Genomic DNA, 22,447 nt, shown 5'->3' with positions numbered 1-22,447 from the left:
TTATAAAGCTCCACAGCGGAGATTGGAGTATCTGTCCATAGGACCACTTTAAGCCATACACTCCACAGAGCTGGGCTTTATGGATGAGTGGCCAGAAAAAAAGCCATTGCTTAAAGAAAAAAATAAGCAAACACGTTTGGTGTTCGCCAAAAGGCATGTGGGAGACTCCCCAAACATATGGAAGAAGGTACGCTGGTCAGATGAGACTAAAATTGAGCTTTTTAGCCATCAAGGAAAATGCTATGTCTGGCGCAAACCCAACACCTCTCATCACCCCGAGAACACCAGTGAAGAATGGTGGTGGCAGAATCATGTTGTGGGGATGTTTTTCATCAGCAGGGACTGGGAAACTGGCCAGAATTGAAGGAATGATAGATGGCGCTAAATACAGGGAAATTCTTGAGGGAAACCTGTTTCAGTCTTCCAGAGGTTTGAGACTGGGACGGAGGTTCACCTTCCAGCAGGACAATGATCCTAAGCATACTGCTAAAGCAACACTTGAGTGGTTTAAGGGGAAACATTTAAATGTCTTGGAATGGCCTAGTCAAAGCCCAGACCTCAATCCAATTGAGAATCTGTGGTATGACTTAAAGATTGCTGTACACCAGCGAAACCCATCCAACTTGAAGGAGCTGGAGCAGTTTTATCTTGAAGAATGGGCAAAAATCCCAGTGGATTTTGCATCTTCAAAGTGGTAGGCATGTTTTGTAAATCAAATGATACAAACCCCCCAAAAATCTATTTTAATTCCAGGTTGTAAGGCTACAAAATAGGAAAAATGCCAAGGGGGGTGAATACTTTCGCAAGCCACTGTAAAATAAAGACCAGTTCTCAACCTTAACTGGATAGGCGCTCTACTCCACCTCCTTAGGAGAGGGAAAATAATTATAACCAGTTCTTAACCTTAACTGGATAGGCGCTCTACTCCACCTCCTTAGGAGAGGGAAAATAATTATAACCAGTTCTTAACCTTAACTGGATAGGCGCTCTACTCCACCTCCTTAGGAGAGGGAAAATAATTATAACCAGTTCTTAACCTTAACTGGATAGGCGCTCTACTCCATCTCCTTAGGAGAGGGAAAATAATTATAACCAGTTCTTAACCTTAACTGGATATGCGCTCTACTCCACCTCCTTAGGAGAGGGAAAATAATTATAACCAGTTCTTAACCTTAACTGGATAGGCGCTCTACTCCATCTCCTTAAGAGAGGGAAAATAATTATAACCAGTTTTTAACCTTAACTGGATAGGCGCTCTACTCCATCTCCTTAGGAGAGGGAAAATAATTATAACCAGTTCTTAACCTTAACTGGATAGGCGCTCTACTCCATCTCCTTAGGAGAGGGAAAATAATTATAACCAGTTCTTAACCTTAACTGGATAGGCGCTCTACTCCACCTCCTTAGGAGAGGGAAAATAATTATAACCAGTTCTTAACCTTAACTGGATAGGCGCTCTACTCCACCTCCTTAGGAGAGGGAAAATAATTATAACCAGTTCTTAACCTTAACTGGATAGGCGCTCTACTCCACCTCCTTAGGAGAGGGAAAATAATTATAACCAGTTCTTAACCTTAACTGGATAGGCGCTCTACTCCACCTCCTTAGGAGAGGGAAAATAATTATAACCAGTTCTTAACCTTAACTGGATAGGCGCTCTACTCCATCTCCTTAGGAGAGGGAAAATAATTATAACCAGTTCTTAACCTTAACTGGATAGGCGCTCTACTCCATCTCCTTAGGAGAGGGAAAATAATTATAACCAGGCAAAATGTCTTCTGGGTATTTTCAACAGGAAGGCTTGAGTTGGCAGAGACGTTACCCAGCTAAGGTGTGTTTGTGTACATAGGGAAGCTGCGCCTGCCGGGAGTTGGAGTTGTTTCCCAAACGGCACCCTATTCCCTTCATAGTGCACTACTTATGACCGGGGCACACAGGGAAAACAGCAAGGCATGTCAATCACTCCCACCTGTACTGTACACACACACAGTCTCTGTCTGAAAGGGCACCATATTCCCTGTATAGTGCCCTAGTTTCGACCTGGGCCCATAGAGCTCTGGTCAAAAGTAGTGCACTATGTAGGGAAAAGGGTGCCATTTGGGACACATCCCTAATCACACTCAAAGAACAGTCCTACCATCACGATCACACTCCCCCTCTCACTGATAGGGAGCTTTACTAAGGGAACGGAATTAAGGCTTTGGTAATAAGGTCAATAAAATGTGTCTATATGAATGTGTCTACACTAGTTTATAATAGCAATTTTTTTTTATTAAATTGAGTCTGCGTCAACGTCTAAACGTCCAATCTGTGTTTGGCAAAGTGGTGCAGTCAGATTTTAGCTGTGTTCCTGGCCATTAAAGAGAGCAGAAATGCTGGCTCTGTGCTCTGTGGAGTCCAGACAGACAGACAGGGATGGCTCTATGTACTCTGTGGAGTCCAGACAGACAGACAGGGCTGTGTTGTTTTCCACCCAGCTCTATGTGACTCATAGAGAGCTGGGCTAGGCCCAAATGGCACCCTATTCCCTATATAATGCAATACGTTTGACCAGGGCAATAGGGTGCCATTTGTGAAGCAGTCCTGGTCTAGGTTGATGAAGTAATAGGAAGGGCCTGTTGTTGAGTGGCTGAGTGCTGTAGAACGGTTGCATGCTGTTCAGGTGTTCCGTTTGTTTGAGCTGGTTAGGAGGGAGGTAAGGGGGGTTTCCTGGTTGTCGAGCACACACACCCACTTCCTCCTCCGAGGAATCGAATGATAATGGGCACTGAGGCAGCCTCCTGCACTGATAATCCCCTCTCATATTCCACCAAAGCCACCATGTGTCGACATGTCATACCCCACTGTGAAAGGAACCAGCATGGTGTGTGTGTGTGTTTGTGTGTGTGTCTGTACGTGTGTGTGCCAACCCCCGCTGTGCAAATCCAGATTGGCGACTGGTTATTTTCTGTTCATGTGGCTTTGGTATATAAAGGCACATTGAGGTTTGGCACTTGCTCTAGCTAGCTGCTCAGTTTGATGCTGTGGCCCTGCCTGTCTGTCCTTGACTGACCCTCCAGGGAGGGTGAGCTAAAGCGCCCCACAGCTGCGCCATTCAAGGCCCCAGTGTTCGCCCGAAGCTGGAAGCCATCCCTGGGGCTCTCGGCCACACAAAGAGCCCCTCACATGGAAGCCAGGAGCTGCCTTGCACCACTTTGTCACCCTGGTGTTAGAGGGCAGTTTATCATCAGCCGCTGGCCCTGCTTCTTATTTTAGTTTTTTACAGCTCTGATTCTGAAAGGTGTGTCTGTTTCCCTCTCTCTCTCTCTCTCTCTTTCTTTCTTTTTTTTCTCTCTCTCTCTTTGACGTCCTGGTTGTTTCTCTGTAATTCCCCTTGTGTGAGTCAGGCAGTGAGGTCACGGCGCTCAAAGACGGAGTCGGGTCGGAGATCAAAGGCCCCGCCAAGCCTCTTATCTACTCCTACAAGGCCTTAACTACTCCTACCAGGCCGGAAGGCTTCTCTTCCTCACATCCTGCCTCCTTCTATGGGCCCTTCCTGTCACTATGTTAAATACCCATATAGAGATGATATTATTCACTGATATGGACTATGGTCATTACATTTACATTTACGTCATTTAGCGACTTACAAATTGGTGCATTCACCTTATAGCCAGTGGGATAACCACTTTACAATGGGTTTTTTTTTGGGGGGGGGGGGGTAGAAGGATTACTTTATCCTATCCCAGGTATTCCTTAAAGAGGTGGGGTTTCAAATGTCTCCGGAAGGTGGTGAGTGACTCCGCTGTCCTGGCGTCGTGAGGGAGCTTGTTCCACGATTGGGGTGCCAGAGCAGCGAACAGTTTTGACTGGGCTGAGCGGGAACTGTGCTTCCGCAGAGGTAGGGGGGCCAGCAGGCCAGAGGTGGATGAACACAATGCCCTCGTTTGGGTGTAGGGACTGATCAGAGCCTGAAGATACGGAGGTGCCGTTCCCCTCACAGCTCCGTAGGCAAGCACCATGGTCTTGTAGCAGATGCGAGCTTCAACTGGAAGCCAGTGGAGTGTGCGGAGGAGCGGGGTGACGTGAGAGAACTTGGGAAGGTTGAACACCAGACGGGCTGCGGCATTCTGGATGAATTGTAGGGGTTTAATGGCACAGGCAGGGAGCCCAGCCAACAGCGAGTTGCAGTAATCCAGACGGGAGATGACAAGTGCCTGGATTAGGACCTGTGCCGCTTCCTGTGTAAGGCAGGGTCGTACTCTTCGAATGTTGTAGAGCATGAACCTACAGGATCGGGTCACCGCCTTGATGTTAGCGGAGAACGACAGCGTGTTGTCCAGGGTCACGCCAAGGCTCTTCGCACTCTGGGAGGAGTGTGTCAGGACACACAGGAACACAGAGGGACAGAGTTAATAAACTCCCACAAGTCACAGAGGATTGAGGAAGTGCACTGCTTGGGTAACTGAGCCGTCCGTTAGCTTGATAAGATTATTTTATTTTCGAGGTAACCAGGTTAAGCTCTAATGTATGGACTTGTTTGTGAGGCATGCCAGACATATTTTCTCCCTCTAATCATGTGTAGAAGGGCCCCAGCAGCAGATAAATGAATGACGCCTTCCTGTGGTGCTCCACTCCTCTAGACACTGGTCTGTTCTCTGGCCTGTGTGATTTGACCCAGGGCAAGGTCATGAATCCCATTGCATGAAAAGGCATTGACCCAGTCCTGCCACCGCATACCGACAGAGACAGAGAGAGAAAGAGAGAGAGAGATCATTCCCCGAAAAGTTCTGCAGTGCAAAGGAGTAAGAAAGAGGAGTGAAAGTAAAGGAGGAAGGAAGACAGGAAATTCTTGGCTGAAAGGTAACTTACATTTTCCCCTGTTTAAAATCTATGTTGGCAGGGGTCAGCTAAGACATTTCCCATACTTTGTCAGAAGACATTTTTACATTTTAGTCATTTAGCAGACACTCTTATCAAGAGCAACTTACAGTTAGTGAATACATATTTTTTTATACTGGCCCCCCGTGGGAATCGAACCCACAACCCTGGCGTTGCAAACGCCATGCTCTATCAACTGAGCTACATCCCTGCCGGCCATTCCCTCCCCTACCCTGGACCAATTGTGCGCCGCCCCATGAGTCTCCCGGTCACGGCCGGCTGCGACAGAGCCTGGATTCGAACCAGGATCTCTAGTGGCACAGTTAGCACTGCGATGCATTGCCTTAGACCACTGTGCCACTCAGGAGACAAGACAAGAGGGACATTTAATAATGAATAATGAATGAATAACGAAGTAAAGAGGGACATCTTAATAATGAATCATGAATTAATTCCTGGAATGTAAACACGAAATGACCGTGCCATCATTAAAACTAGTGATGGAAGGGGGGTGGGTGGGGAGGTAATATGAGAGAATGGTGTCTGAAGCCACACACACACACACACACACACACACACACACACAGAGAATCTGGTAAAGGCGCCAGCATGCTTCAGTTGGGCTGGCGCCGAGCCGAACTCAGCTAGCCGAACCGAACGAGTGTTCTCGCATACTCCCTTAATAGACCTTCGCTTAAAGAGTCGTCTCTCGTTGAATGACAACAAAGACTTTATTGAAGAATCCCTACAGTTGACCAATCATGGACAAAAGGGCGTAGACTTTGGCTTCCGAACTTTGGCTGGCCTCGAGAACGAAGTCCAAAATGAACAAAAAACATCACAAAATGTTGTCGTAATATATGCACAAACTCTTCAGAACTGTTTCGGCTGGGAAGCATGCGGACGCCTTAAAGGGATGGAAGGACAAGGAGGGAGAGATGGGGGACGAATAGATGAATGGAAAGGGTAGACAGATGGAATCACCCCATCCGGTTCGAACAGGGGTCAATTGTTGGAAGCGTCATTGTCACCATTAGTGAGACCCGGCCACCACTGACAGGCCTGATGGGACCGTTGACATGTCTCATCAGGTCATCAGCGTGTGAGGGAGCAACGAGACGACAAACTCCTAGTGGGTCTTTCTACACACACACCTACCAGCTTCCACACAAAGTTACACAAACACAAAGTTACCTCCTGCATAAAAGAACCGGTCTGGTCAATATTTACCCAAACACCATTAGGAGTTCCAAGTACCCTAACCGGGCCTGCCGCAGCAGCAAAGCTTGCTGGGTAAACAGAGGGTGTATATGGGAAATACATGAGCAGTGTGCGTCTGGCATCGCCTGAGAGGACCCAGTGACAGAAAGAGGGGAGCACAGAGTGGCTGTTTACGTCCCAAATGGCACCCTATTCCCTATATAGTGCACTACTTTTGGTTAAAAAAAAAGTAGGGCACTGTGTAGGGGATAGGGTGCCATTTGGGACACTGATTTGACATGTACATGTTGAGTGTCCAGACTGGTCACTGTGGATTTCTAGCTTTAAGGGGTAATGTATTAGCCATCTCTATGGACTGACTTTAAGGGGTAATGTATTAGCCATCTCTATGGACTGACTTTAAGGGGTAATGTATTAGCCATCTCTATGGACTGACTTTAAGGGGTAATGTATTAGCCATCTCTATGGACTGACTTTAAGGGGTAATGTATTAGCCATCTCTATGGACTGACTTTAAGGGGTAATGTATTAGCCATCTCTATGGACTGACTTTGAGAGAGAGGGTAACTCTAAACAGAGATCTCCTTGTGTTCAATGTCAGTTCGCTGCAACTTTCCCACACAAAGTCACACCATAGGGAGTAGTAGGGACTATGGAGAAAGCAACAAGGACCTATTAGTCCGGGACTTTGGCGTTTTCTAACTAACTGGCTGCTGTGTCCGGCATCCAACCAAGGCCACCCGTGTGTGAGTGAGAAAAAATAGAACGTAGCAGGATTGTTTGATCCCCTGTCTCCATAACAGACATGCCTTTATATAGCCTCGTTATTGCTAATTTATTTTTTACTTTAGTTTATTTAGTAAACATTTTCTTAACTCTTATTTTTCTTAAAACTGCATTGCTGGTTAAGGGATTGTAAGTAAGCATTTCACGGGAAGGTCTACACCTGAAGTATTCTGCGCATGTGACAAATAACATTTGATTTGATTTGATGCCTTATTGCAGTCAGTCAGAGCTGGGTTGACTCACACAAACCTATAGTGAGTAAACGTTTAGTCTGTGGCCATATAGGTCCAATGTGATGGTGTATGTATGGATAGGAATGCCACACAGGGAGAGGATGCACAGATCTGGCTAGCTGAGAACCATATGGTGTTCTGCTATAGTAGTCTTCATTCAGGCTCTTCACTCAGGCTCTTCACTCAGGCTCTTCACTCAGGCTCTTCATTCAGGCTCTTCACTCAGGCACTTCACCTAGGCTCTTCACTCAGGCTCTTCACTCAGGCTCTTCACCCAGGCTCTTCACCTAGGCTCTTCACCCAGGCTCTTCACCTAGGCTCTTCACCCAGGCTCTTCACTCAGGCTCTTCACCCAGGCTCTTCACCTAGGCTCTTCACTCAGGCTCTGGGTTGACATTCCTCTCTACTCTCATTTTCTCTCTTTCCCTCTCTCTATACCTCTCCATCTGTCTTTATATATGTCTCTCTCTCTCTCTCTCTCTCTCTCTCTCTCTCTCTCTCTCTCTCTCTCTCTCTCTCTCTCTCTCTCTCTCTCTCTCTCTCTCTCTCTCTCTCTCTCTCTCTCTCTCTCTCTCTCTCTCTCTCTCTCTCTCTCTCTCTCTCTCTCTCTCTCTCTCTCTCTCTCTCTCTCTCTCTCTCTCTCTCTCTCTCTCTCTCTCTCTCTCTCTCTCTCTCTCTCTCTCAGACTGGTGGATGGAGGGGTTCTTATGCTGGGATTATACCTGTGATCATTCAGATGATTATTTGTCAATGAGAGGAGGTATTAGAACGGCTACACAGGGACTAAAGAAGAGACCATAGAGATTTCATTGTTGTCTCTGTGTGCGTCCCAAATAGGCTATTCCCTAGATAGAGAGATACAGGAAGAGAGAGGAGGGGGATAGAGGAATACAGGGAGAGAGAGGAGGGGGATAGAGAGATACAGGGAGAGAGAGGAGGGGGATAGAGAGATACAGGGAGAGAGAGGAGGGGGATAGAGAGATACAGGGAGAGAGAGGAGGGGGATAGAGGGATACAGGAAGAGAGAGGAGGGGGATAGAGAGATACAGGAAGAGAGAGGAGGGGGATAGAGGGATACAGGAAGAGAGAGGAGGGGGATAGAGAGATACAGGGAGAGAGAGGAGGGGGATAGAGGGATACAGGGAAAGGGGAAGAGAATTCTGCACATTCTTCTGTCTGACGTAGTGAGGAGTTTTGGAGCTCAGCATGCTGGGACAAAGAGGGTAAGGAGGAGGGAGGGGTGGAGGTATGGCAGGGTGAAAGAGAGATGGAGAGGGTGATTAACACTTACGGGAGAGAGAGAGAGAGGGAGAGAGAGAGAGAGAGAGAGAGAGAGAGAGAGAGAGAGTGAGAGTGAGAGTGAGAGTGAGAGAGGTGAAGGAATGTGACACCCATGAGTGAAAATGTTGGAAAGGGAGGAAAAAGCTGTCACTGCATTTTCTGCCTTTTTTGGCTGTTTCTGCCTTTCTTTCTCGCCTCGCTTCTTGAGGAGCCAAAGTGACACCCATGTTCCGGGACGTCTGTTTTCACTTGCAGCATCACACCTCATGACAGCTCAGTCTCCTACTTCATGGCTTTAGTTTTTGTGATGTTTCTGGCCCCAGTCCTGTTGGCTGAGCTCTGGTCAAAAGTAGTGCACTACATAGGGAATAGGGTGCCATTTGGGATGTACATCATGGCTTTTCTGTGACATTTCTGGCCATAGCCCTGCTGTCTAAGGGGCTGGCTCTCTAGCAGGCTCCCACACCATTGTCCCTTGCTTGCCAGACCTCTGTTTATCACACGGTTGGGTTTGGAGGGCGCTCCGCAAATAGGCTGAGACATGCACAGTCAGGACACATTTGGTCTGAGTCGTTATTACTGCTGCAGGGTTACATAAGGAGAGGACTGACTGGGGAACAGAGGCTACGTGCCAAATGGTACCCTATTACCTATATAGTGCACTACGTTTGGCCCTGGTCAAAAGTAGTATAGGGTGCAATTTCGAACACAAACAGAGAACAGGGTCATTCATATACACTAGTCACCAAACAGAAGAAAAAATACTGAAAAATGTCTGGGGGGGGGGGGAATACTATAAGAAACGCCTGTTTTCGTTTTCTGCTGCAAAACGTTTTACTACCATGTGCTCTAATGAATGTGACCCAGCTATGGGAGTCAGGAGAGAGAGATGCGCAGGTTTAGAGTCACAGTGACTCAGGGACTACATGAACAACTCATATGAGATACAGGGTGAATATACAGTATGTGGGGCTAGCATTTGGTAGCCTGGATACCAGTCTGTTTGTGCCATCATGCTACTTGCCACTCCTTGGCATAACAACATGAAACAAACGGACTGGTGAACAGGCTAAGCATTTGTAGGGCTGACACAGTTGGAACTGTCATGAACCAGTTGTCATGTGTTGTTTCTCCTGCCTCCTCCCTGGTGTGGACAGGTGGTCACCCCAACAGGAGTGGGACAGTCCTATGCCTACAGCGCTGGTCAGCACAACCAACAGGACCTCTATGACGTTCCTCCCATGAGACCACAGGGGGTAGGTGTCTCACTCAACTACACACATTCTATAGCAATCCCTATTTCAATCCGTTAGGACAATTCTGAAATGGAACCCTAGACGGTTAGCTACTGTATAGGAAACACAGAGGCTGTGTAGGGCCCTGGCCAAACGTGGTGCACTGTAAAGGGAACAGGGAGCAATTTCAGACACAACCTCTGTGTTTCACGTAGCTAATTCTGCCATGTCAATTGAATGTCATCCATGGGATCCTGATTTGGGAATGTCGCTGTGTTTTCCAGGTGTATGACATTCCTCCTGGGAAACTGATGGGGTCACACTCTCCCGGACAACATGGGAATTCTCGCCCCCAAGAGGGAGTCTATGATATTCCTCCTGGGAAACTGATGGGGTCACCCTATCCCGGACAACATGGGAATGCTCGCCCCCAAGTGGGAGTCCATGATATTCCTCCATCCACTCAAATGGACCCCCGGACACAAGGGGTATGACTAGGACCACTCATACTACACACAGAAACACTACCCACATAGAGAGACAGCATACAGAAGGCCTGTAGGAAGCGGTAGCCGTTTAAGTCCGGAAAATGTTACTGTGTTTATTGATACAGGCTCTAGTATTCCCCTTAATTGCCTGGTAATAAATTAATAATATGTCAAATGATCGTATTTATGACTTCTTCGCGGTTCCCTAAATGAAAGCGTTGCATGCCAAAAGTGTTCGAGCAAAACTCGCTGAGTAGCGTTCTCTCTCTCCATCTGTGAACCCTCCCGCAGGGAAAGTCAAGGACTAAATTATTACTTCTCTTGGGCTATGTACCAAATGGCACCCTATTCCCTATATAGTGCGTTCTTTTGACCAGGGCCCATAGGGCTGTGGTCGAAAGGAGTGGTCAAACGTAGTGCACTATGTAGGGTCCCATTTGGGACGTAGCCTGGGCCGTCTTACATTACTCCCTGGAACGTCCAGACCTGCCCCAAGGCTTAGGGCCATCAGTTGCTTGGTAACAACGTGAAATATGTGGGACCTCGTTATTTGCGTCGCTCCTAATTACAGTTTGGGGTCGGCCCATCTCGCACCAAGGAGTGGATTTTTAAGGCTGAGTGAAATCACTTACAGCCCACTCATTTTATTTATACAGCTCCACTTTCATGCTGCATGACATGTACTGTACAATCCATATTCCACCTCTGTCAGGACTATACTGTTTTTAAAGGGCTAGATGTTTATTGCTTATAATGCTTGCCATATTCAAGGTGATACTGAGTTATTATGGGGAAGAAATAGAGAAGGAATAGAGAGTAAACATATTTAGATTAGCAAATATAGAATCAACAGAAACTATACAGTACTTTCAGTTCCTCAATATCTAACTAAAATAGTGTGGTACAAAGTGTGCTTGTTATTGATATGGGTAAGCTGTGTCTGTAGCTATGTTATTGATATGGATAAGCTGTGTGTCTGTAGCTATGTTATCGATATGGATAAGCTGTGTCTCTGTAACTACATTATTGATATGGATAAGCTGTGTGTCTGTAGCTACGTTATTGATATGGATAAGCTGTGTGTCTGTAGCTATGTTATTGATATGGATAAGCTGTGTGTCTGTAGCTACGTTATTGATATGGATAAGCTGTGTGTCTGTAGCTATGTTATTGATATGGATAAGATGTGTGTCTGTAGCTATGTTATTGATATGGATAAGCTGTGTGTCTGTAGCTATGTTATTGATATGGATAAGCTGTGTGTCTGTAGCTATGATGCATTGTTGGTTGAATCGCTGTCTACTCCCATCCTTATTGTAGATGCTTGTCTTGTCCCTACAGGTGTACTCTGTGCCTCCCTGCTTGAACACCCCAGTCCTCCAGGAGGGGAACTACGATTTTCCCCAGCCTCTCAAACAACACAAACAACAGGAGGGCATCTATGACGTACCCCCTCCCACCTTCACCAAACCCTCAGCCTCCCTGTCCCCCCAGTCCAACTACGACTTCCCCCCCAGTTCCCAGCAAATCGGCCCCCACCACCTCCAACGCCCCGTCACCAATGACAACGAGGGAATCTACGACGTGCCGCCCCCCGCCCACCAGCTCTCTGGGGCGGGGCCTCGGGGGGACCTGTATGACATCCCCAGGGGGATGCAGCAGCCCCCCTCCCAGCACCGCTCCACCCCCCAGGAGAGGGACAGGGGGAAGGGCCAGTCCACCCCCCAGGAGAGGGACAGGGGGAAGGGCCAGGGCATATATGACATCCCCCCTGCTCTGGGGGACGTGACGGACGGGGTGAATCGCCTGTCCTTCTCCAGTACGGGCTCCACACACAGCTCCATGTCCACCACCTCCACCTCCACGGTCTCCAGCGCTGAGGGCCGACCGGCCCTGGATGTGGACCAGGCCGTCCAGAGGCTGTGCCGCCAGCAGCAGGCTGTAGAGGCCTCGGTCGGGGCCCTGCAGAGCCTGGCCTCTTCGCCCCACTGGAGGACTTACCCCTTCATGGAGCGCCATAGCAACGAGTTGCGCACCGTGCTGGACCGGGTGCGGGCGGCCCTGGCAGACTTCGTGGTGTTCGGGAGGGGTGCTGCGGCCAACGCCACTGCCCTGTCGGACCCCAGTCTGCACAGTAAGCTGAGGAGGCAGCTGGGGAGGCTGGAGGACTCCCAGCAGATCATCCTGCAGACCTACCAAAGCCTGGAGAACTGCGGCTGGGCCCTCAACGCCCTGACCATCTCCAGCGCCTCCAAGCACCAGATCAAGAATGACGACCTGGATCGCTTTGTCATGGTGTCCAGGACGGTGCCCAACGACGCCAAACAGCTGGCCTCCTCCGTGGGGGGTAACGCTGAGCTGCTTTTCAGACGGGCACCCACCACGAACGGGTCCTCCTACCGCAAGGGTGGCACGCCCGAGGAGGCCGTTATCCACCCTCAGACTTCTCCACCCTCAGACAGGGATAACTACAGGGGCCACAACCAAGACAAAGGCAACATGAACAATAGTGAGAAGTGTGTGAAGAGCTGGATGGAGGACTATGACTACGTCCATCTGCAGGTACGACTGACTCTGACTCTAGCCCGACCTACCACACAGATGTTACATTTACATGACATTGTGGTCATTTAACAGACGCATTCCTTATCCAGAGCAACTTACAGTCGAGCGTTCAACTTATGTTAGCTAGTGAAGACAAAAAGGTAGCTAGGGAAGATGTTAGCCCCTCGTGTTAAGACATAATCCCTGGTGTATGCGTGAGAGCTTGGATGTGGAATTCCTACACAGCTTCTAAGGTGTGTTGCTGCCTTATTGACCCCTTGTGAGGATCTGGTGGTATTCAGGATGTGTGGGCTAGCTGTTTAAAGTGTTGAGGTAGTCAGGCTGTATCAGCATATTGGGTTGTACCATATGTTCATCAAGGAAGAGGCAGATCTTAATCGAGGGGAATAAAAGTAAAGGTTGAATGAGGGTATGTATTTTAATGAGTATACATGTAGCTACCCTCTGTATGTACCTACCCTCTGTATGTACCAACCCTCTGTATGTACCAACCCTCTGTATGTACCTACCCTCTGTATGTACCTACCCTCTGTATGTACCAACCCTCTGTATGTACCTACCCTCTGCTGTTTAAGTCTGCTGTCTTAGTTGAGTTCTCCTCACTCTTGTTTCTCCTCAGGGAAAAGAGGACTTTGAGCGTCAGCAGAAAGTGCTTCTGGAGAAAGAGAACATAATTAAACAGAGCAAGGTGCAGCTGGGACAGGAACAGGTGAAGGTTTTTTTCTCTCTTCTCTGTTCTGTTCTGTTCTGTTCTTCTCTGTTCTGCTCTGTTCTTCTCTGTTCTGTTCTGCTCTGTTCTTCTCTGTTCTGTTCTGCTCTGTTCTTCTCTGTTCTGTTCTGCTCTGTTCTCCTCTTCCCACTGGGCACACACTGGTTGAATCAACGTTTTTTCCACGTCATTTCAATTAAATTACGTTGAACCAACTTGGAATAGATGTTGAATTGATGTCTGTGCCCAGTAGGTTCTCTGTTCTGTTCTGTTCATCTCTGTTCTGTTCTGTTCTGTTCTGTTCTGTTCTTCTCTGTTCTGTTCTGTTCTTCTCTGTTCTGTTCTGTTCTTCTCTGTTCTGTTCTGTTATTCTCTGTTCTGTTCTTCTCTTCTCTGTTCTGTTCTGTTCTGTTCTTCTCTGTTCTGTTCTGTTCATCTCTGTTCTGTTCTGTTCTTCTCTGTTCTGTTCTGTTCTGTTCTTCTCTGTTCTGTTTTTCTCTGTTCTGTTTTTCTCTGTTCTGTTCTTCTCTGTTCTGTTCTTCTCTGTTCTGTTCTTCTCCGTTCTGTTCTTCTCCGTTCTGTTCTTCTCCGTTCTGTTCTTCTCTGTTCTGTTCTGTTCTTCTCTGTTCTTCTCTGTTCTGTTCTTCTCTTTTCTGTTCTTCTCTGTTCTGTTCTTCTCTGTTCTGTTCTGTTCTGTTCTGTTCTGTTCTTCTCTGTTCTGTTCTTCTCTGTTCTGTTCTGTTCTTCTCTGTTCTGTTCTGTTCTTCTCTGTTCTGTTCTTCTCTGTTCTGTTCTGTTCTGTTCTTCTCTGTTCTGTTCTTCTCTGTTCTGTTCTGTTCTTCTCTGTTCTGTTCTTCTCTGTTCTGTTCTTCTGTGTTCTGTTCTTCTCTGTTATGTTCTATTTGTGGTCCTCTGTAGCTCAGCTGGGCGCTTGTAACGCCAGGGTAGTGGGTTCGATCCCCGGGACCACCCATACACAAAAATGTATGCACGCATGACTGTAAGTCGCTTTGGATAAAAGCGTCTGCTAAATGGCATATTATTATTATTATTATTCTGTTCTTCTCTGTTCTGTTCTTCTCTCCACTCCACTCCAGTCTTCTCTTCTTTTCTTTTTTGGCCAGTCTGGGCCACCGTACCTTGGTCATGCATACACATTTTCTTTGTCTTTTTGCATGGACTACAGTTACAATATTAAAGGCCCACTCCTCTAATTGAGAAACAACAAAATGGTAGCCCCGCCACTTGGTTTTCTATAAATCTGAGAGATGGGGCTGGAGAAATATGCCCACTCTCAGACATTATTTTCCTACTATTCACATAATTTATCGAACACACATTATTTAATCAAACACGCAGTGGGTGACCTTTCTAGCATGGGTTCATAGACGGTACCTAGAACATTATGATAATTCCTTGTGGCTTGTACTAATATGATGGAATTATAATAATAATAATAATAATATGCTATTTAGCAGACGCTTTTATCCAAAGCGACTTACAGTCATGTGTGCATACATTTTTTTTGTGTGTATGGGTGGTCCCGGGGATCGAACCCACTAGCCTGGCGTTACAAGCACCGTGCTCTACCAGCTGAGCTACAGAGAACCACATTGACAGGTAGGATGTATTTCCATCATGTTTATTGTGTGTGAGAGAGTTCCGTCTCCCGTCTCTCCACAATACTTAACTAGTTTGTGTAAATATGAAGAAAGAAATATCAACACAAAATATTAATCCGCTTTCTCTCTTTTAACCCTCACAGATTAACCAGTTCAAGCAGTTGGAGCAAGAGGTGATCAAACCGGTGGAGAACGACATCACACAGTGGATCTCCCACCAGCACCCGACAGGCCCCTCCTCCTCCTCCCCATCAGACTCCTCCTCCTCTGCCTCCCCCTCCCTGACAGGAGGCGGGGCCCGTCAGATGCTGTGTGGGCGGGACCGTCAGTTGCTGGGCTTCTACGCGGAGCAGTGCCAGCAGCACTTTGTCACGCTGCTCAACGCCGTGGACGCTTTCTTTGGCTGCGTGGGCACCGGCCAGCCACCCCGCATCTTTGTGGCACACAGCAAGTTTGTCATTCTCAGCGCCCACAAACTGGTGTTCATCGGGGACACCCTGTCCAGGCAAGTAGCCACGCCCGAGGTGGCCAACCGGGTGATGAACTCTAGCAATGTGCTTTGCGACCTGCTGAAGACTGTGGTGGGAGCCACTAAGACGGCCGCGCTGCACTACCCCAACACAGCCGCCGTTCAGGACATGGTGGACAGAGTCACGGATCTCTCACACCACGCTCAACAGTTCAATGAACAGCTGCTGCAGATGGCTGCTTTGTGATAGTTTGTGTTGTCACTACCTGGTCCCGCCTATTTCACCATAGCAACCTATGTGTATATACCGTATATATCTATATATATATATATATATATATATATATTGCTAGTTGTTAATCTTAAGAGTTTTTTTGGGGGCTGTTCTGTAAATATTTGGCTCAATTTTTGTGTAGATTGTTTTATATAATTAATTATGATATATAGATATGATATCTGTGGCTTTTTAGGGTGACTTGGACATATTTTCGTTACATTCCCGTTTCATATATTATAAAGCACCTTATGATGATGACATGTCCTTTTTTTTTTCACCTGTAGATTATTGACGCACCCTACTGCTGGAAATGATGTCAGTACTTTGTGTAAATCGTTTGATGTCGCACTCTTTTATTGAAAGGGTAGGGCTCTCAACAGACAAAGTAAAGGACTGTTCTTACCCATATGACTGTGTTATAAAGTTTGTTAACTGCTAAGAAGACTAGTGGGCGCCACTTTATTTTCAGACAGTGCACATGACATGACATAAACAAGCCTTGTTAAACATCACCTATGTTATTGCACACACACACACAACAGGTGGACATGTTTGCCTGGATAGCAGTAACTAGAGACCTGAATGGCTGACCTGGTACACAATATTGGCAACAACACTAAAGCTCACAGCCAAAACCTGGTATTTATCTTTCACATTCACCCAGAGCTCGGTGTGGTTACTTGAAATAAATGAAATGGATATTACATGACCGGATGGTAAACAGCTCATGTTTCCATTTGAACAGAAGTGCCAGTCATGTGTGGCCTTGAATAACAACACCCAACATCAGAAATGTACGGTATGTTGCACATTAACATAACATTACTGATGTAGCAGATCATATGTTAACATCATAACGGATGTATAGAAGATCATATGTTAACATCATAACTGATACGGCAGATCATATGTTAACATCATAACTGATACGGCAGATCATATGTTAACATCATAACTGATAAGGCAGATCATATGTTAACATCATAACTGATACGGCAGATCATATGTTAACATCATAACTGATACGGCAGATCATATGCTAACATCATAACTGATACGGCAGATCATATGTTAACATCATAACTGATATGGCAGATCATTTGTTAATATCATAACGGATGTATAGAAGATCATATGTTAACATCATAACTGATACGGCAGATCATATGTTAACATCATAACTGATACGGCAGATCATATGTTAACATCATAACTGATAAGGCAGATCATATGTTAACATCATAACTGATACAGCAGATCATATGTTAACATCATAACTGATACGGCAGATCATATGTTAACATCATAACTGATAAGGCAGATCATATGTTAACATCATAACTGATACGGCAGATCATATGTTAACATCATAACTGATAAGGCAGATCATATGTTAACATCATAACTGATAAGGCAGATCATATGTTAACATCATAACTGATAAGGCAGATCATATGTTAACATCATAACTGATACGGCAGATCATATGTTAACTTCATAACTGATATGGCAGATCATATGTTAACATCATAACTGATACGGCAGATCATATGTTAACATCATAACTGATATGGCAGATCAGATGTTAACATTATAACTGATGTAGCAGATCAGATGTTAACATCATAACTGATATGGCAGATCATATGTTGACATCATAACTGATACGGCAGATCATATGTTAACATCATAACTGATACGGCAGATCATATGTTAACATCATAACTGATACGGCAGATCATATGTTAACATCATAACTGATATGGCAGATCATTTGTTAACATCATAACGGATGTATAGAAGATCATATGTTAACATCATAACTGATACGGCAGATCATATGTTAACATCATAACTGATACGACAGATCATATGTTAACATCATAACTGATATGGCAGATCATATGTTAACATCATAACTGATACGGCAGATCATATGTTAACATCATAACTGATATGGCAGATCATATGTTAACATCATAACTGATACGGCAGATCATATGTTAACATCATAACTGATACGGCAGATCATATGTTAACATCATAACTGATAAGGCAGATCATATGTTAACATCATAACTGACACGGCAGATCATATGTTAACATAACTGATATGGCAGATCATATGTTAACATCATAACTGATATGACAGATCATATGTAAACATCATAACTGATATGCCAGATCATATGTTATCATAACTGATACGGCAGATCATATGTTAACATCATAACTGATATGGCAGATCATATGTTAACATCCTAACTGATACAGCAGATCATATGTTAACATCATAACTGATACAGCAGATCATATGTTAACATCATAACTGATACGGCAGATCATATGTTAACATCATAACTGATATGGCAGATCATATGTTAACATCCTAACTGATACAGCAGATCATATGTTAACATCATAACTGATATGGCAGATCATATGTTAACATCATAACTGATATGGCAGATCATATGTAAACATCATAACTGATATGCCAGATCATATGTTAACATCATAACTGATTAGGCAGATCATATGTTAACATCATAACTGATAAGGCAGATAATATGTTAACATCATAACTGATATGGCAGATCATATGTTAACATCATAACTGATATGGCAGTTCATATGTTAACATCAAGATAAGTTGCCTCTTCTCTCTTATCCTCTTGGATCCGTCATGTAGCATGGCATGGGGCCAGCGAATAATAAAGCTTTTTGCGTTGCGCCAACTTGTAAGATGCTTTAGGAGGTTGGTCACGTGTGCTAGCAAGAAAGAGGTCAGGTCCTGGGTTGGAGCCTCGGTGTGAGCCCAATCAGGGGGACACGGTACTCACTAAGCAGCGTGACGTCCTTTACACTCACATGATATTTTCCATTCCATGTCATATTCAATGAGGATGTCTCAATATCATCTAAGCCTCAGAGGGGACGATGAAAGACGGGGATAAAAGGATTTCACGGTAAGCGGGGCGGGGCAGGGCCAGTGGAAAGGTGCCCATCCATGCCAAATGATCAGCCTTTAGTTAGCCTGTGGAACATCCTTTAGTTAGCCTGTGGAACATCCTTTAGTTAGCCTGTGGAACATCCTTTAGTTAGCCAGTGGAACATCCTTTAGTTAGCCTGTGGAACATCCTTTAGTTAGCCTGTGGAACATCCTTTAGTTAGCCTGTGGAACATCCTTTATGGCATGAGTCAGTGGATGGGAGAGGGGTTATAGGGGGGACAGAACATTACACGTGTCCTACTGCTCTTGATCTGGGAACTATCTTTAGCATTCTCTCCTTTCATCTAGAAAGTGTCATAACAGTGGATAGGGTCAGAACATAGTTGTTGATGAGCAGTACACAGCTAAACCATGTAAGATGGTATGGCATATAGCGCAAAAGCTTCAAATGAACGGCATTGTGGGTTGGATGTGCACACAGGGCCTTAAAGCGGAAATCAGCAGTTGAAACAATAACAAAACGTCAACACCGCCACTGTTTCGGTAAAAAGCTGAGGGATGGGACAGGAGAAATGTAGCCACTCTCAAATTGATAGACAGAGCTATGGATGATAGGACTGAGCATTGCATGATATCAACATAATAGTTGTAACCATGTTTTCAGGCTATACATTGTTTGTTTACCTTTACTCTGTTTACAAACATTGGAGTAAAACAACCTTATATTTTGGTTTCTGATGGGGTACGACAGTTGAACTGTGCTCATGAGGCATTTAGAAGTTATATTCTTCAAGAATCAATGGGTACATATTATTCATTTGTAAGTCCAAAAATGCACGTAGCAACTACTGATTGCCCCTTTAAAATACAGCTCAAAACAACCGTTATTTTGTTTCCCCCTATCCTTCTTCTGTCCCTCCTTTTCATTCCAGCCTGGCTGAAATATACGTTATATATAGGTTGTCCCTGTGGAGAGGTGGCGCTGTAGCTATAAGGGCTATGAAGGAGATGCCTATACGCCTGACTAGATACTCTCTGAGACTACTACCAACCCCATCAGAAAACCTCATTAAAGGGCTCTGAACACACAGAGTCTTGCTCTTAACAAGCCATATGTGGTTTAATCACCCACTGCATTCCATTCACTGTTATCCCAGTGGAAGAGAAGAGAAAATGATTCCATTCCATTCACTGTTATCCCAGTGGAAGAGAAGAGAAAATGAATCTGCTCTGGAATGGTTTTTTAGAAGGTTTTTCATTCAACCCAGACTGCAGAGGATGTGTCCTTCCCCCAAGTAAGTCTCAGGTCCTGGCTGACAAGATTCTGCTCTGATTTATCCTCGGGATAAAAATGGCATCCAGGAAAATCTAGTCGCTGGCTCAGAAACAAGAGAAAGAAATGGCCCATGGCTGAGTTAACCTGCAGACCTGGACACTGGAAAGACGATGAGCTATTTCAGGACTGGAGTTCGGCGCTGTCGCGCTACTCCTAAAACAGATAGTCCTGGGTGACATCCCAAATGGCACCCTATTCCCTATATAGTGCACTACTTTTGAACCAAATGTCACCCTAGTCCCTATTTAGCGCACTACTTTTGAACAGAGCCCAAAGTAGTGCACTATACAGGGAATAGGGTGTCATTTGGGACAAACTAAACTCACCTAGGGGGTGAAAGAAAGAAAGAAAGAAAGAAAGAAAGAAAGAAAGAAAGAAAGAAAGAAAGAAAGAAAGAAAGAAAGAAAGAAAGAAAGAAAGAAAGAAAGAAAGAAAGAAAGAAAGAAAGAAAGAAAGAAAGAAAGAAAGAAAGAAAGAAAGAAAGAAAGAAAGAAAGAAAGAAAGAAAGAAAGAAAGAAAGAAAGAAAGAAAGAAAGAGCAGCTCCTGTCTGTCTGTGGGATGCGAGGAGGAAGGAGGCAGCTTGCCACCACTAGCACACAGTGTAGGACCAACAGTGGGTCATGCAGGCAAGCTTGGTGCTCAGAAAGACAGATCGATTAAGCTGTGCTCTGTTCTCCCCTGGGCAGTTGTCTATGCTCCTCAATGAGACAAGGTCTAGTCCTGACCTGACAGGAAATTCCAAACAGGTGTTTGGCTGGATGTATGGGGATTTTATGAGTGAGGGATGTACAGGATAACTGGCCAACAGCCAACCGAGTCAGCTATTATGTTCACCTGTCTGTTGAGTGAAGAATCACTACAAGGTCGGTTAACCCAATGAATCCCACCATCGCGCCGGCGTGATTTAGGACTTCTAACCACTTTTAAAAAACATTGTGTGTTTGAGCTTGTGGGTTCTATCATTGGATTTGTTGATTTCGTCTGCATCCGTTGGCACCATCCGTTAGTCTGTGTGATTAACGGGGGCTGAGCTAAAGCAGTGTTTGTGAGACGAGGGCGGATCCCGAAGGGGCCCGGGGCCTGTTCCTTCTTACAAAAACGTCTGTAGAGTCAGAATGGTTTGAGCTACAAACTATTTTAAAAGCTATTTATGAAAAGCTGAGACTCCCACGAACACGCACGTGTAACACGTTTTTGTACTCGCACGTGCAAACAATTTCTGTACTTACAGCATTCATATAAATTCATTTTTTTTCAGGTTTTTGCTTTGGCGGACCTTATTATATATATAGAAATTCAAGAGCGACTGACAGAGTCGAGAGTCTATGTAATTTCCTTGGCTTACCACAATCATTTCCTGCAATGAATTTGCAGGCTCTGAAATTACAGCTTTTTTGCTGTTGTTCAGCATGGGCTCCCGCTGCTCTTTAAAAAGGCCCAGGTGCAGACAGAGAGTAGCTCGCAAAACACACTGTTACGAGTATACAAAGTACCTTCATTAGCATTTGAGAGCGTAAAGCCTCAAAGGCCATTTACTTCAGTGTGGTTTTGCAATTAGCAGCATCTGTCGGATGTGGAGGGATGTAACGGCTGGATGCCTGGGAATTTGAATGTTTTTACTTTAGTGTTGTTGAGTATCTGCACAGAGTCACTTCAGCCCATTTAACTGTCAAGGATGCTCATAACAAATAATAGCAAGATTTTTTTTCAACATCACACAGTATAGCAATCTGAAATTTTAACTGGCTGGTTTCAAACTCTTTCAAAAGACTGATTTACGCCATCGTTCTGCTATGCTGGACAATACTGCCTCATGTTGTTCACTCACTGTAAGCAGATATGACATGAGTGTGACTGGTGGGGAAACAGAGTTATCAAGTGTCAAAGGAAGACTCACTTTCAAAAGTATGAGGGAAATAATGTCAGAATTCAGGCAGTATATGTGTAAGGCACAATAACACACTAAGAAAGCTATCAGATTGAACCTACAGTAAAATGTTCTGATTACAATTTCCCTAAAGAACTGCCTATGTCAATGCTATATTCTTAAATTACCAGTTATCAACTTTGCAAAAAAGAAATTCATAGAAATGTATTTCTACACAGTTTAAGAAATATATTTATTATGAAGGTAAATTACAGCAATAGCCAAAACAAACTTGAAATTTGACCAGCGTCACATGTAAAAACCATTCCACATAGAATTGAATTGAATTTGTTTTTTTGTACAATGTTGCGCGGCTATATAGGGTTATAACTGGATCAGAGGCCATGTGACCAACTAGAGGAAAGGATGCCATCTACAGGCAGGCAGTGGTACCGAGGCTCAGGGTACTACTGGGGAGAGGCCTTCTACTACAGCTGTAGCTTAAAGCCCAGGTTACACCTCTACCGGGAACCAGCTAGCCAGA

The 22,447-nt window shown here is 45.1% G+C and overlaps 1 protein-coding gene across 1 annotated transcript in view; it reads left to right on the top strand.

Moving 5' to 3' along the window:
• Positions 1–16,455, top strand: part of LOC121586786 (enhancer of filamentation 1) — a 54,468-nt gene extending 38,013 nt beyond the window's left edge. The window contains exons 3-7 of the mRNA XM_041903773.2: positions 9,539–9,637; positions 9,901–10,104; positions 11,446–12,666; positions 13,289–13,378; positions 15,144–16,455. Coding sequence (XP_041759707.2) covers positions 9,539–9,637; positions 9,901–10,104; positions 11,446–12,666; positions 13,289–13,378; positions 15,144–15,716 — 2,187 coding nt within the window. The 3' untranslated portion in view covers positions 15,717–16,455. The remainder of the gene's footprint in view (positions 1–9,538; positions 9,638–9,900; positions 10,105–11,445; positions 12,667–13,288; positions 13,379–15,143) is intronic.
• The last annotated feature ends 5,992 nt before the right edge of the window (positions 16,456–22,447 follow it).

This window comes from Coregonus clupeaformis, unplaced genomic scaffold (assembly GCF_020615455.1).
Source record: "Coregonus clupeaformis isolate EN_2021a unplaced genomic scaffold, ASM2061545v1 scaf0277, whole genome shotgun sequence".
Classification (NCBI taxonomy): Eukaryota; Metazoa; Chordata; class Actinopteri; order Salmoniformes; family Salmonidae; genus Coregonus; species Coregonus clupeaformis.
Note: the sequence above shows the minus strand (reverse complement) of the source record. Positions and strands in the feature narration are given on the sequence as shown.